This window comes from Natrix helvetica (assembly GCF_964273705.1).
Source record: "Natrix helvetica genome assembly, chromosome: 3".
NCBI lineage: Eukaryota > Metazoa > Chordata > Lepidosauria > Squamata > Natricidae > Natrix > Natrix helvetica.
The window spans coordinates 159,986,657-160,001,300 of NC_138549.1; the positions used below are offsets into that span (position 1 = coordinate 159,986,657).

Consider the following 14,644-nt stretch of genomic DNA (forward strand, 5'->3'; position numbering starts at 1 on the left):
TTTCACGCAGGGATTTTGTAAAAGTTAAAGCAATTTTAAACGAGATTAGAAACAAGTACTTCCATGAGTAAGTGTGGTACTCGATTCTAAGGAGTTATATTTCTTGAATTCCCAAGGATAGCATTGTAGCAACTAGTTTTTAATTCACATGAACTACAGGTAGGCCTTGATTTTTACACCATAACTGAGTCCACAATTTTGTTTGTTATTGGTGATGGTTCTAAAGCAAGTCGTCACATGACTGAACTTGATTTATCAACCTTTTTTAAAAGTCTTCCATTAAGCAAGTGCTGCAGTTGTTAAATGAACTCATTGTTTGTTTTGGGGGGTTTTCTTTTCTTGAAACTAGAAATGCTTGTTTTCAGCGGGAAAAAAACATAAATCAGTTACATTGCTGCAAGATGCTATGAACAGTAGTAAATGTAGACCAGTTGCTGAGTGCTGAAAACACTCTTATGTGACTGCAGGGGGAGAAGGGTATGTCAGAACTTTAAATCTGAATCTTAAATCCCCTTTTCAGGGTCTGTAGTCACTTCACTTAGTAAACGACCAGTCAAGGAGTACCTGTATGGACACTGGCTAATTGTTTACAGGGGGGGGGGGGGATTTCCAAAGTGAAATGGTTGAGTAATTTAATGGCAGTGGATAATAGTATTAGCATAAATAGGGCAGGTAGCCAATTTGAGAATATGGGAGGGGGCAATTAGAAGCTAGAATTCACCATTTTTCTTGAGTTTGGTATGGTTTAATATGGCATGCTTCTTTGTTTGGTTCTTTAAATGGTATTGTGCCTATTTATAGTGTTTATATATTTCCTACTGCAAAATGGCTGCTCTTGATTTGTAACCATTGTAGTCAGAAGCTTCCAGAGGCTACACAAACCACACATCTCCCTGCTTAATAACCCACACAGTCAGGGTGTACTGGAATTGCCATCACAAAACGATGCTGTCACACAAAATTACACTTTTATGACCGCTTTCGTCAGCTTCAGCAATCCTGGTACCAATTTTCATCATAACCCCAGGATAACTCTTGAGAATTGCCTGGAATTACTACATGCCAAAAGGGAGCTTGTATTTTCAGGATCCAACATCATTCAGTTTATCTGAACTGTACAGGTTGTCAGAAGTAATACACCATTCAGGGTCGACACAGGTAGCTTGAAGTGAAATGTGTTATACATTTGGATAAATGTAAATTCTAAAAGTGAAGTACCATTAGATGCAAGTATAAGTGCTGCAGAACCATCATGATTTTATGATAAAGTTTTACTAGTGCTTAAACAAATACATTATTTAAAAATTGATGATCAAAAGTAGTTTGTCGCTTTTCTTGTAAGAACTTACATTGAACAATTGCTCACTATCAAGGATATCCTAGGAAGTAGGATATCTCTGACCCCTAAATAAAGTAGTTAGGTATCAAAAAACATGTCTGAAAGCATTGGGTTATTGTTTATAAAGTCTTTAGACTTCAAAGAATTTCCTAACTGAAGACAGGACAATGACTGCACAAGTAGCTCATATTTACAGAAGCAGATGCCGTCCATGTCACATCACTGCACAGGTTAACCTTGGTGTTATTGCACTGTTCCAACAACTTCGTGTGGCTATCAAGCAGCAAAGAGGATCAAGCAAATAGGAGCTTGTGTCTGAGAAAGTCCTGAACAAGATGTGCCCCAGCAGCTTTGAATCACAGGCACAAAGTGTTCGAGTATGGGTTCCAGATATCCACAACTGCTTTGGATGGAACTACGAGCATTGCAGCATGACTGTGAAAACCAGCTCAGACTTCATTGTGTTCATAGAGGTTCGTTGTGCAGGAAACGTTGACTTCTTTTTTTGAGACCAATTCTATGCTTCCTATATCAGATGTCTTACAATTTGTTGCCATCCCTGCTACTGGGAAATGCAGTCAGCAATGCTTATTATGCTATGACTGAGTTTTATTAGCAACAGTGGTTTCCACCATGTTATGCTTGGGAGATTTAGTAGAGTTTGATGTAACCCATGGATGTTTAAGCACACCTTCCAGTAGTAATCTCTGCTTTGGGTCATGCTTCAAGAGTTTTGAAATCAGATCCTGAGCTCCCTCTGTTACAAAAGGAGGAAACCTGTACTCCACCTTTAAACCAAAAAAAAAAAAAAAAAATACAGTTACACACAAAGCACTGCGTTCACTTCTTCCCATTGTAGAGTCGAGGTGGAAAATAAGAATTAGTTTGGTAGTAGCATATCAATGTAAGACACTATTCAAATAATTGTTACTAGTGCAGGAACTGAACCCGAAATTTGCCAGTTGACAAAAAGGTACTAATATGCTTAAAAATTCTAATCCCTGAATAACATCAGTGGATAATTAAGGCAGTTTTAGGCTTCTCAAAATCTGAAAGGTTACTCACATAGAGTGAGTCATGGATTACAAGAAAACAAAAATATAGGATACATCAAGCCAGATAAATTCAACTTACCCTTGAAATGGCTCTATATGTATCCTGATACGTTTCTGCTTCAAAAGGAGGCTTTCCTACCAAAAATTCATAACATAAGACACCAAGACTCCACAGGTCCACTGTTTCATCATGTGTCCTTCCTTCAATCATTTCAGGTGGTAAGTAATCAAGGGTGCCACATATTGTTGACCTCCTAGGATAGCAAAGTATAGAGCAGTCAGCAAATCGTGCTATTTATCTAAAAGCCACAATAGATGGTATTAATACTAATAAGCTACTCGTCTTAAAACACAGTGTTAATAAGCAATTTTATTTGTATTACCTAATCCTAAATCTTTCTGCTATCTCTGTTACAAAGTACTTGACATTTTTGGATGTCACAAGAAGCATTCCTTTCTCAAACTCAAAATTGCTTTGTAGAACACGAAGCCCTCCACTGCTCACACTTCTCTACGTATCATCCTTACTTCCTTTTTATTAGACCTCATTTCCCATCTACCTTCTTCGTGGATTCTAGGATCTTATCAGTATTATCTTGTTTATTGCATTCATAACTATCTTGCTGCTGATTTATCGTTCATAATTAGCTAGAATTGTTGGTGTGATATTTTGGTTTGAATTCTGAATTAGAGTGTTCCACTTTCTTATATATTCATTACATGATTTTCTTTAGATGGTTATACTCAATATTTCAAATATATACATTCTGAGATGCTCCTCACAGTAACAACTCTGAAATTCTAAAGCTACTGAATAGTGTTTCAGTTGCAAAAGGAATAGAATGGCATAGGAATGGAGATTATATTTTTAAAGATTTTTTAAATCCCTTTTTTTATAAATTACTCAAAGCACTGATGGTTCATACTCATTCCTATTTTTCCCACAACAACCACCTTGTGAGTTTGGCTGAAAATAAAAGTGACCCCAAATCACCCTGCTAGTTTTCATGCCTAAGGCAGGAGTAGAACCATTTCCTGATTTCTATCCTGATGCCTTAACCACTACACCAAACGGACTCTTGCCAATTTACTTTGGTATTCACCTGGAAAACATGGTTGCCAGTATTATAGCACAAACCCTACTTTAAACAGATTTTCAATTAAGTGTTCTATCCTTACCAGAAAGAATCAGAGTTATTTAGCCATTTTTTGTAAATTTTACTACTTCTGGAAAAGTACATTGTATGTTCAAATAATTCTAAGCCAATTCTACTCTCAAACTTGAGTATTAGAGAGTCTCCTACCTAGAAGATGGGGCATGCACTGACCATCCAAAGTCAGCAATCTTGAGCTCTCCATTTGATCCCAGCAACAAGTTTTCAGGTTTGATGTCCCTATGAATTACTCTTTTTGAATGACAATATAACAATGCATCTGCGAGTTCAGTCATATACTGTAGAAGAAACCAACATTAGCAAATAAGCCTTAACAATTTCAAATAATGCAATTTAAGCAGATATGAGCATTTATTCATGTTATACTACTATAGCCACAATGATAAAAAAAGACAATGATTTTTTAAAAAAACTATCAAAAAGAACAGGAAAAACTACCGCGTTATTGGGCTAAACAGCAAGTCTCTACTATGAAATGTAAAGTTTCCCTTAATCATTATGGATCTCATTATCCTCTAAGTAGTCCGATACCTAAAATGACACTATGATTTCAGGAAGGCTCAGCCTGTGTTAGCTCATGCTTACTAATCATTGGCCTTCATCATGTAAAAGGTTTGTAACTTTGTCCCAAAAGATTAAAAATAAATTGATGTACTTATTTTGCATTTTTCTGGCAAACAGGTGTTAGCACATTAAATAAAATTTGACGAGACCATAGAAGTACATTGAAGACTTCTGCGATATTGAATGTTCTATCAATGACTAGGATACATGTACGTCTGGAATGCACTTCTGGAAACTTTGACAGACAAGCAGTTTCTGAAAGAGTAATATCTGTTCTGTCTTAAACTAATGGAAATGGGTCAACAGTCCTTCTCAAGTTAGTATTATTCCACTCCCCCATTCATTGCTACTTTCACATGATGGCTGGGAACAGCCCATTAACTCAAGTTCTTTGTAGACAGGTTGCCTCATTTATTTTCTTTCGCTAATTTTTAAGAGACTTTAAAAAAATACCAAGTTTCCAAAGTTGTATTTTCATTTTCAACGTTCCAAAGCCTAAACAGCATTTTAAAAACGAATACATTTTTAGAAACCCTATGTGAAAGGTTTCACTGAGAAAAAATCTCTAACTATGCCATAAAAGAACAAGAAAAGCAGTCCTCCCTTTTCATGTATACAAATCAATGACCAATGAAAACAGTTGCAACAAAATCATACGGTAGTATTCCCATCATTACATGAAAATAATGAGGTTTACATTGAAAACAGCTACAAGATTGCCAATTAATTACAAAGGCAGAGAATGAGCCTGCAAAGTTGCCCAACTATCAAAGTCAGGGGAAAAAAATACAAAATGGCTCAAAAATCTTGAATCAACAGCCATTGGCACTTCGACTTCTAACCCAAAACATTTACAGGTACCAGATCTATACATCATAATTTAAATACAATGAATAGCCATTTTGTTTTGAACTTCCATTCTCTTTTATGAAAACTGAGCATCTTTAAATTAGTTATGTTTTCCCTGTTAATTTCAGAAGTTTTAAACCAAACAGGCACACATTCTGCTGAGAGAGAAGTTCTCAGAGGATGGGCTCCAGCAATGAGTCCAAACAATTGGAAGAATAAATCCTGGTCCCAGTGACTGATTCAGATTGGATCCTGCAACATTATCCTGAGAAACATATATTTCCCTTCATTTGCAAAACAGCTTCAGTGAAGTTCTCCCACTTGGCCTCTTAGTGGTGATCTGCTTCAGAGGTAGAAGCTATGAACTTTACTACCTATTTGAAAATTTCAAAATGACTATTTTTTTAAAAAAAAACCTCTCTCTTAAAGCAAAGCTATTCAGTATTCTTAGATTCAAATTGCTAGAGGAATAACCATAGTAGAGCACCCATTTCCCTCCCACCCCCAAAAGGCAGGGATAGCCTTAGTATTTCATACAAAAAGCATGCATTGCCATTTGCAAACCGTACAGTAGCTGTTCGTTGCTCATCAAACTTTTTAAGCTTCTGAAGTTCTTTATACACTTCTCCACGAGGTGCATGTTCCAAAATTAAGTACACTCTTGTTGCATCATGGAAGTAACCATACAGCCGGAGAATATTGGGATGTCTACAAAAGGAGGCATATGGATTTTTAAACAAAACTGTTACTATTAATCAGCTAAACAGATCTATAACTCCCTCCTTATTATATACAAGTGATAAACAACATTGAGAGGCTGAAGCCAAGCAAGCTGTTCAATATGTTACTAGAAAAAATTGGATCAAGTTTTTTTCCAACTATTTGAAAAGTTTTGACAAGATAAAAACCTCTGGAAAGCCTCTGGAATACTAGCTATTCTATTCACCTTCTCCAGTGGCCAAAAATGGCCACTTTTCAGGGTAACGTAGAACCTTTGAGATGATCTAGGAATGAAAGCAGCTGGCCTCCTACAGGCCTTTACTTTTTATTCCTACTTTCAAAACCTGATAAATATATCAAAGACGACCCTCCAAAGCCATCTCTATGTGGGTAAGAGAAAGAGGAGAATTAGAATCCCTTCCCAGAGATCTCCACTTCTCACTTTTACCTATAATTCGAACAATAATTGTACTGCTGAATGTTTACTCTTTTACTGTTCTATTTTGGCAGTGTAAGCCTTGTTTGCTGTATATGGTCTCCAGGTTACCACTCTGTATTTTTATTCAACCTTACCGAAGATGAGACTGTATTTCTACTTCTCGCCGCAGCTGATGTTCTACACCTGCTTTTTCCAATTGTGCTTTAAACAAGACCTTCAGTGCCAAGATAAATTTGCTCCGTTTCTCTCGAGCCAGGTACACATTTCCAAATTTTCCTTTTCCCAAAGGACGGCCAATTTCAAAGTCTTCAAGGAACCACTGTTTTCTATTTTTTTTTTACAAAAATAAAGCATCAGAATATGAAATAAGAACACTTTGTTCTCTCCTCAAAACTTGCAATTTGTATAGGAAATCCTTATAAAGAACAAACTTTTTCTGGGGATAGCTTAGAGGCACGGTGGGATAGCTAAAAGAACTTTGTTTCCTGAGGAATATAGAAGAAAATTTTCAGTAAGACTCAATTTACATAAATGTCTATGGGTGTGCAAATATTCTGATTTGCAAAATAACACAATAAAACCTACTACATAAAATCACAGGTGCCCAAGGATAAGAACCCCATTGACAAGGGGAAAAATTATGCATACACATTAGTAAGAGTAGAGCAAATTGGACCAGCTGACTCAAATGCTTTGGGCAGTGATGGTGAACCTTTTATACACCGAGTGCCCAAATTGCGTGCATCCATACCCAAACTGAAAGGTGTATGTGTGCAAATGCGTTCATGCGCAAACATGCACACATGCACAGCAGACACCCGAAGACCAGCTGGCTGGCAGGAGGCAGGGCATCCCAACACCGGCAGCTGGCAAGAGTAAGATCTTTTTCTTCCGCGAGCTTCTATTTTGTCGTTTACAGGGAAACAAAAGCTCACAAAAGAAACGCAACAGAGATCTGACCTGCGACGATGGTGCCCGTGCCAGCGTAGAGGGCTCTGGGTGCCACCTCTGGCACGCGTGCCATAGGTTCGCCATCACAGGTCTAGGGAAACAGCCACGTCTTCAATTCTTTACATAAGGCTAACAGACTTGGAGTCATCTGAATTTCCCATAAGAAGTGTATACACCTTTGAATATATCCACCCCCAAGAACAAAATAAGAACTTACCTTTTTGTTTCACTTTTTGATGCCCCTTTGCTCTCACTTTTTGAATCGGAAGCTCCTTTTGCCTCAGTTGTTACAGCTGATACATCTTCAGTTTCAGGCTTTTTTCCTGGGCATAGGAAAGTTAAATTTACTAAAGCAAGCTCTGAAGTTAAAAAGTTCAGCAGATTGTTCTAATTGTTCCTCTCCGTGGCAGGTTTGGAGTGCATACTTTATAAATGATGCAGAAATTAAAGATGTATGATTTCTTTGTGTTTAGCCACAGCAATCCATTCTAGAAATATAGTTGCTAAGCAAATCTTGTGACCAAGATATTGAAAATTGCTGGTTGTTGCTATCTCACGCGCACACACACCCAGACACTTTATGTAAAGATTAACACTTTTAAATTAACTCTCTTGCTGGCAATTTTCTCTCTATTCTACTTATCTTTAGAAAATATGTAACATCATAATCACAATAGCTCTGGGTGAATATCTAGAGCAGATGGAATATCTTAAATATGACTCGAGGGCTAAGTAAATATGACCCGTGGCTTCTAAGTAATTAAAGGTTTCTTGCTAGCCCGCCAGTCATATTTAAGATATTCCATCTGCTCAAGATATATGAAGGAAGTACTCTATATTTAGAAGATAGCATCCTGCATTAAATCAAGTATGGATCATTTATGTGTGTCCAAGGGCCACCCTTGGATGAGAAAGAATTGATAGAATTGTATTACATATGGATGTACTTGAGATGTCATACTTTCTCTAAATAAGTTGTTCCATTTTCAGTATTTACCCGTATTTTTCAGACTATAAGACGCACCAAGGTTTTGAAGAGGAATTTTTTTAAAAAAGTAGATAGAGGGATAGACAGGGAGAGAAAGAGAGAAATACAGTTAGGTAGGTAGGGAGAGTTAGGTAGGTAGGTAGGTAGGTAGGTAGATAAAGGGAGAGAGAGAGAAAAATAGAGAGTTTAGGTAGGTAGGTAGGTAGGTAGGTAGGTAGAGGGAGAAATAGAAAGAAATAGAGATAAATACAGTAGATAGGTAGGGAGAGAGAGAGAGAGTTGTTAGGTAGGTAAGTAGATAAAGGGATAGAGAGAGAGAGTGTAGGTAGGTAGGTAGGTAGGTAGGTAGGTAGGTAGAGGGAGAGAGGGAAATAGAAAGAGAGAAATACAGTATATAGGTAGGGAGAGAGAGAGAGTAGGTAGGTTGGTAGGTAGAAGGATAGAGAAAGAGAGAGAAATACAGTAGATAGGTAGGGAGAAAGAGTAATTAGGTAGGTAGGTAGATAAAGGGATAGAAAGAGAAAAATAGAGAGAAATACAGTAGGTAGGTAGAGAGTGAATGTGTAGGTAGGAAGGTAGAGGGATAGAGAGAGAGAAATAGAGAGAGAAATACAGTAGGTCTCATGAGGTTTCTTTACTGTGCAAGATTTTCCCTGCAAAGACCGGCCGAGAGATGCAACGGAGCTGCCAGACTATTAAGATGCACATTTCATGGTGAGGTACAATTTGGGGGTGGTAGGTGGGGCAGGGGATGGGGTGCCCAGTATCCCTGCCAGTGGCGAAGAAGTGCCCCGGATGCTGCCGGACTCTCCCCTCCCCTCGCTTGTTGGGACGAGGGTGGTGAAGGTGCCTTCCAGACCTGGGACCCGTCAGGAGAAATTTTGCCCAGCGCGCTGCCTCTGCTCTCCTGACAGCTGTTATCCAGGAGAGAGGGCAGCGACAGTTAGTGGGCAGAGGGCTCCAAGAAGTGGCTACCTGGGACCCTCCCAGCCCCATATTGACGGCCGAGTTCCACTGTGCCCCATCCCTGACAGGCAGGACCAGCGCCCAGGCTGCGCGCTGCTGAGCTCACTTCAGGCCTGCAGTGCCCGAATGGCATGCCAAGTTAGCGAGTCCTCCCAGGTGACCGTGGCCTTTCAGGGAGGAGAGTCGGGCTTGGGACTTGCTAGCTGGAGCGGCGCCCACGCCGGCATTGCTGCTTTCTCCAGGGATCAGAGCGGAGGAAGTACCTGAAAGACGCGTGTGGCAAGGTCTTTGGGAGAAGTCCCTGGTCTCCAGGCCATCTCTCCGCACCTTGGGTAATCCTGGAAAACCAAGTGGGGATACTTTGGCTGCCCCTGCTTGATCTCTGCCCAGACTCCCTTAAAGCAGTAGAAAGAAGGAGGAGAAGGGCGCGCAGCTCTTTCGTCCTCTGCAAACTCGCATTCTCTTTTCAGCTAGCCAGATCTGTTTCAGGCAGTAGATCTAGCCAGCTGAAAAGAGAATGCAAGTCCACGGTGGGAGGAGGCTTGACAGGTGTCAGAGGGGCAGCGAGTGCTTGGCAGCTCCTGAGGGGGGCGAGCCCTCCCCGCTTGCAATGTCTTCACCCTGGAAGCATTGCTGGCAGCGGTCTGTGCTCTCCTCGCTGCTGCTACTGCTCAGCCTTAACAACGCACGTAGTCAGGAGGCAGCGGAGGCCACGCACTGGTTTCCTTTGATGCCTGCGCATTCCAGGTTGCCAGCAGCCGAGCCGGAAAGCTAGCAATCGGCTGGCTGCCTCTGATCTGCCAGCCCTGTGACCGCTCCTGCATGCTCTCACTTTTCTCCCTGCCTCCTCTGGACAACAATGCTGGCCAGAAGAAAACAGAAGGTGAGTCTGTAGAGGAGGAGGAAGGCACGTGGCTCTGCATTGTGCACTGGGGAACTGGGAAGCACAGCATTTTCAGGTGGCGGTGAGTGCTGGAACTGCCTGCCACCTGAAACACGATGCACTTTTTTGGCCTCTGCATGCCCCCTTTGGAATCGGGGAGGGGATCATGGCACTACAGCCCAAAAACGCTTTCATTGAAAAGGCTTTGAACGCAATTCCCTGGGCTGCTTCCAGACTCAGGCTCCATGTGAAAGTGACAATCCCGCCACATGGAACCACCCGAAAATGCAACGTGCGGAGCAGGTGGTGGAGCTACATTTGGAGTATAAGACGCACCCAGATTTTCACCCTTTTTGGGGGGGAAAGGTGCATCTTATACTCCGAAAAATACGATAGATTTTGCCTCACTTTACAACCTTTCTTGCCACAGTTGTCAAGTGAATCAATGCAGTTGTTAAATAGGCAAGGACTACCTGTACTATGTTTGTTAAGTGAATCACATGGCCATCAAACAATTACAACTTTTCCCATTGACTTTGTTGGAAGCCAGCTGGAAAAGTTGCAAATGTTGATCAAATGAACCCTGGATATTGCAACCATTGTAAATACAGGCTGCTTACCAAGTCCCCGAATTTTGATAGCATGACAACAGAGGCACTGCAACAGTTTTTAGTGAAAGGACCAGACAACATTTTTCAGCAATGCTGTCATTTGAAAAGGTCGCTAAACAAAATAATAAATGGAGGACTACCTGTACCAACCCATAGTGACCAAATTTTTGCAGATGATTTTCATTTGAATTTCAATTCACTATATTTTCCAATACGGTTTTAAAGCTTCCCAATTTTTGTTCCTTATTATATGTAGATACAAGTTTCCCTGAAAACAAGACCCAACCAGAAAATAAGCCCTACCATGACTTTTTTTCTGGATGCGCATAATATAAGCCCTACCCCCAAAATAAGCCCGTTAAGATCGTCAAACGTATTTTAGTACCAAGTTTCCCTAAAAATAAGACCTAACTGGAAAATAAGGCCTGGTGTGTCTTTTGGAACAAAAATTAATATAAGACCCGGTCTTATTTTTGGGGAAACACATTAGTCCTCGACGTACAGTAATTGGGACTGGAATTTTCATTGCTAAATGATATAGTTGTAAAACACAATCTCATTGGTTAGCAAAGCGAATCCTTGAAGATTCAGTTGCAGTCACTGAATGAGTGCCACAGACTTTAGGTGAGATAACTTCCTACCTCCTTCCTTGAATCAGTCACTGGGAAAGCCATCAGGAAGTTAAAAGTCCCAGGCTGTCTGGCAGGCAAGTGGCTACTGTCAGGTGATAAAGAAAGTGAGGAAGTCAAAGGGGATGCATCGTGCAGCTCAGGAAGGATTTCAGTGGCCAGTATGGCACAAGTGCAGAAGAGCTGGGGAACTGCATGGGCAGAGCCGTATCCCATTGAGTTGTGATCTTCCATGCTGGCTTCCCCACTGGCTTTCTAAGGAAGTCATCACGAAAGGTTCCAAAGGTGATCCCATGATTGTAGAGTGCTTGGAAACCAGTTGTAAGTTGAAATAGGTCACCAAGTGCATAGATAGCGATCATGTGACCATGAGGGCATTGTAATGTCAGTAATTTCAGTGACCAATTGCAAGTCCCTTCATTCTGCTACTAACAGTCACCGAATTAGTGGCCTTAACTCAAGGACTACCTGTATCATAACCATCAATAGACTTTTCTATGATGATTAGAAATAGCTGAAACAGGCTTACTGTTATAAAGTTAGAAATAACCGAAATAGTAGTACTTACCGGATGCAGAAGGTTGCTGAGAGATTATACCAGGTTTATTTGGACCTGAGTTTCTAGACGTTGGTTGAACTGCAGATGTTGGTCGCTGCTGACTTGTGTAGTTGGAACATTTTGGATGGGTAACAGCAGGTTTCTGTGCCTGAGACTGAATAGGCACTCTCTGGGGTATATTTGAAGCAGAAAGAACACGCTGTGATTGAATTCCAGTCCTCAGTGTCCGATTCTGAGTCATAGGAATCCGCTTTGGACCATCTACCTATTTTTAAAAAAAAAAAAACCACAGAACTTTGAATAGTTTCAAGCACCTAAGCAAAAACAGAAGTTGCAAAATTTCTCAGGATTCAGTTTTTTTCAACATAAAACCACTATAGGGCACCACTGGTACTCTATAGTTTTGGAAGTTCATAGTTCAAAATAGCAAACATTTAATGCAAGCAGTCTTCAACTTACAACTACAATTATGAACAGAATTTCAGTCATCATTGGAGTCAGACTATGTCACCAGACCAGATTTTACAACCATTTTTATGAAAGTCGTAAGTCCAGCTTCTGTGGTAATTAAGCAAATGAAGTGCTCATTAAGTGAATAATATGGTCGTAAATGCAAAACCAACTTAACCAATGGCAATCATGTGAGCACATGACTGTGAGGGGCAGTGCAAGGTTGAAATCTAAAAAGGCAAGAATTACACTACCCAATAAACACAAGGGGTCACTTTACCTTGCTGTTATGTGAGTGTCCATTCTGGTTTTCTTTACCCGCTTTGTCCATTACTATATTGAGGAACAAAAAAATCAAGGCATTCATCATGTTAACATAAAATAATTAAAACTTTTTGTCTCTCGTATTCCATCATGCTATTTGAGACTATCACTTCAATCCATTCATATTAGTAAACCCTTGGAAAAATTATGTCATCCTACTGCATGAATTCTGACCTCAAGGAAGTACACATCAATTTATCTATGTAATGCATCATACAATATACATCACACAGGCAAAGAAAGACAGTTTCTTAGAATTATGAAAGCATTTCAATAGCATAAACTGGCTAAAAAGGCTTTATAATTGTGCTCTCTGAAGTTACAAAGGCATTCATGCTAAAGCAAGTTAATTTTTAGGTTTTCATCTGGAACAAGAAAGAAGAGATTAAGAGACATCAAAGTACCAAAGATTTGAAAAACACAAGCCTAAGGTCATGTTGGTTTGTCTGGATGAATAGTTACGTAACTTTTATTAAATATATACTTTTCAGAAAAGACATCTTGTCTCACAGAAATTTTACATCATGGAACCACAATATGGTACCAATGCACTGATTATCTCTCAGTTGGAATTCAGCATTTTTTAAAAGGAAACTTGCTGCAAAATAAAACCCCATTTTCCCTCGAGGTTTCCTCCAGGGTCCACAAAGATTTCAGAGGCATTCTTATAAAATTAATGTGATGGATAACTGCAATCCAGTTTTTTTGTGTGTATGCCCATCTGCTCAGAAACAAAGGTGTTTGGGAAACTATTGTAGTACAAAATGCAATAAGGAATGTTACTAGTTTTTTCTGGCAAATAAGTCCTGTGATTGGCCATCCTCCATGAGAACCATTTTGTGAAAGTAGGTATGACAAACTACTTTATTCCCAACTGTCTTCTAAGTATTAGCAATTACACAGATGATCATAGAGGCCAGTTTTCCTCCTCTAGCAAGTAGCTAAAGCCATCTAGAAGCCAAACAGTCTTAATGCAGTTTTTCTCCCAGTCTTAATGCAACTTTTATCCACAATCACTTAAGCTGTTTGCTGTATCCTTTATTGTTGATATGCCTACTTGCTAAATGGACACACCTATTTATATGGATGAATGAGGGATATCTCACTCCATTTCAATACACACTGCATAGCACCTTGTTCTCTACTGCTTTGATAAAACATAGTTTTCTGAAAAGTCTGTTGCACTAAATGCAGTACTCATCAGAGAAACCTAGGCATTAGAATCCATTGTTTTTCCAAAGGTTTTCTATTTTTATTTATATAAAAACATTCATTCGCTGCTTATTTCCTTATTATCCCCTCCTTTGTGGTACTGGTTTCTTTTTTTTTTAAATAATAACCAACTCGCAAGGAAGTTTAATTAAGGATTGGAGCCCCTGCCTTTAGGGTTAAAAGCAGGTTAGACAGAAAAAAAAGACTAAAGGGCAGGTAAAAAAGAAAACCAAGTCTCGTGTAGCATTTTAAAGGAATTGAAGAGAGAGTTATTCCAAAGGAAGCGAATTTTTATAAAGTCATTTTATAGGGCAGATTTAGAGCACCACCCAGTCCTCGCCATACTTTTCACCTTGTGAGGGTTTAATAACGAAACGGCTACAGTCCCACGATGTTCTAAAATACTAGTACCTGTACTGGTTAGACTACAACTCCCCCCCCCCCCGGCCATCACACCTATTCTACAATAACGGTCAAGGAAGCCACCAAACGGGTGGGCGCCAGCGTTTAAGGAAAAAGCTTCTCCCCGCCAGCATTTACAAGGCACTCCCGACAACCCCGCCATCCACCAGCCGCCCTTCTTTGGAGGCCCGCTCACCTCTGCAGTCGGTCTGGCAGGCTCCACCGCCGTTTGAATTCAAATGCCCTCCCGCCTACCTTCAACGCCCTTTAAACCGCCTGCGCGTTCGGATTGGCGAGTCTTTCCCCTTCACTCCAAAACTCTCTACCGCTCATTGGCTAACTCCATCGACAACACCCGCCTCTTCCTAACCGTTTCGGCTGAGTGAGAGGACCGGTTCCCATTCCAAGCAAGCTCGCCATCGCTTAGAAAGGCGGGGCGAGAAGGAGCGTAAACGTATCGGGCATTTTTACGTTAAAGGCGTACACTGCGCTGATTACCGAAACAGGCGCATGAGTCTGTCATCGCTC

The 14,644-nt window shown here is 40.3% G+C and overlaps 1 protein-coding gene across 4 annotated transcripts; it reads right to left on the reverse strand.

The window, feature by feature from the left end:
• Positions 1–1,253: 1,253 nt before the first annotated feature.
• Positions 1,254–14,483, reverse strand: AURKA (aurora kinase A). 4 transcript variants are annotated; one of them, XM_081947883.1, is made up of 10 exons: positions 14,372–14,483; positions 12,459–12,511; positions 11,738–11,993; positions 9,310–9,384; positions 7,310–7,415; positions 6,276–6,467; positions 5,552–5,690; positions 3,699–3,847; positions 2,474–2,648; positions 1,254–2,127 (listed from the first exon to the last, which is right to left on the reverse strand). In XM_081947883.1, exons 2-10 carry the CDS (start codon positions 12,507–12,509, stop codon positions 1,936–1,938), a joined length of 1,335 nt encoding a protein of 444 aa, XP_081804009.1. In that variant the 5' UTR covers positions 12,510–12,511; positions 14,372–14,483; the 3' UTR covers positions 1,254–1,935. The 4 variants fall into 4 exon arrangements, with proteins under 4 accessions (XP_081804009.1, XP_081804008.1, XP_081804010.1 ...); XM_081947882.1 differs by having other exon boundaries at positions 14,313–14,466; XM_081947884.1 differs by lacking the exon at positions 14,372–14,483 and adding an exon at positions 14,067–14,087.
• Between the last annotated feature and the right edge of the window lie 161 nt (positions 14,484–14,644).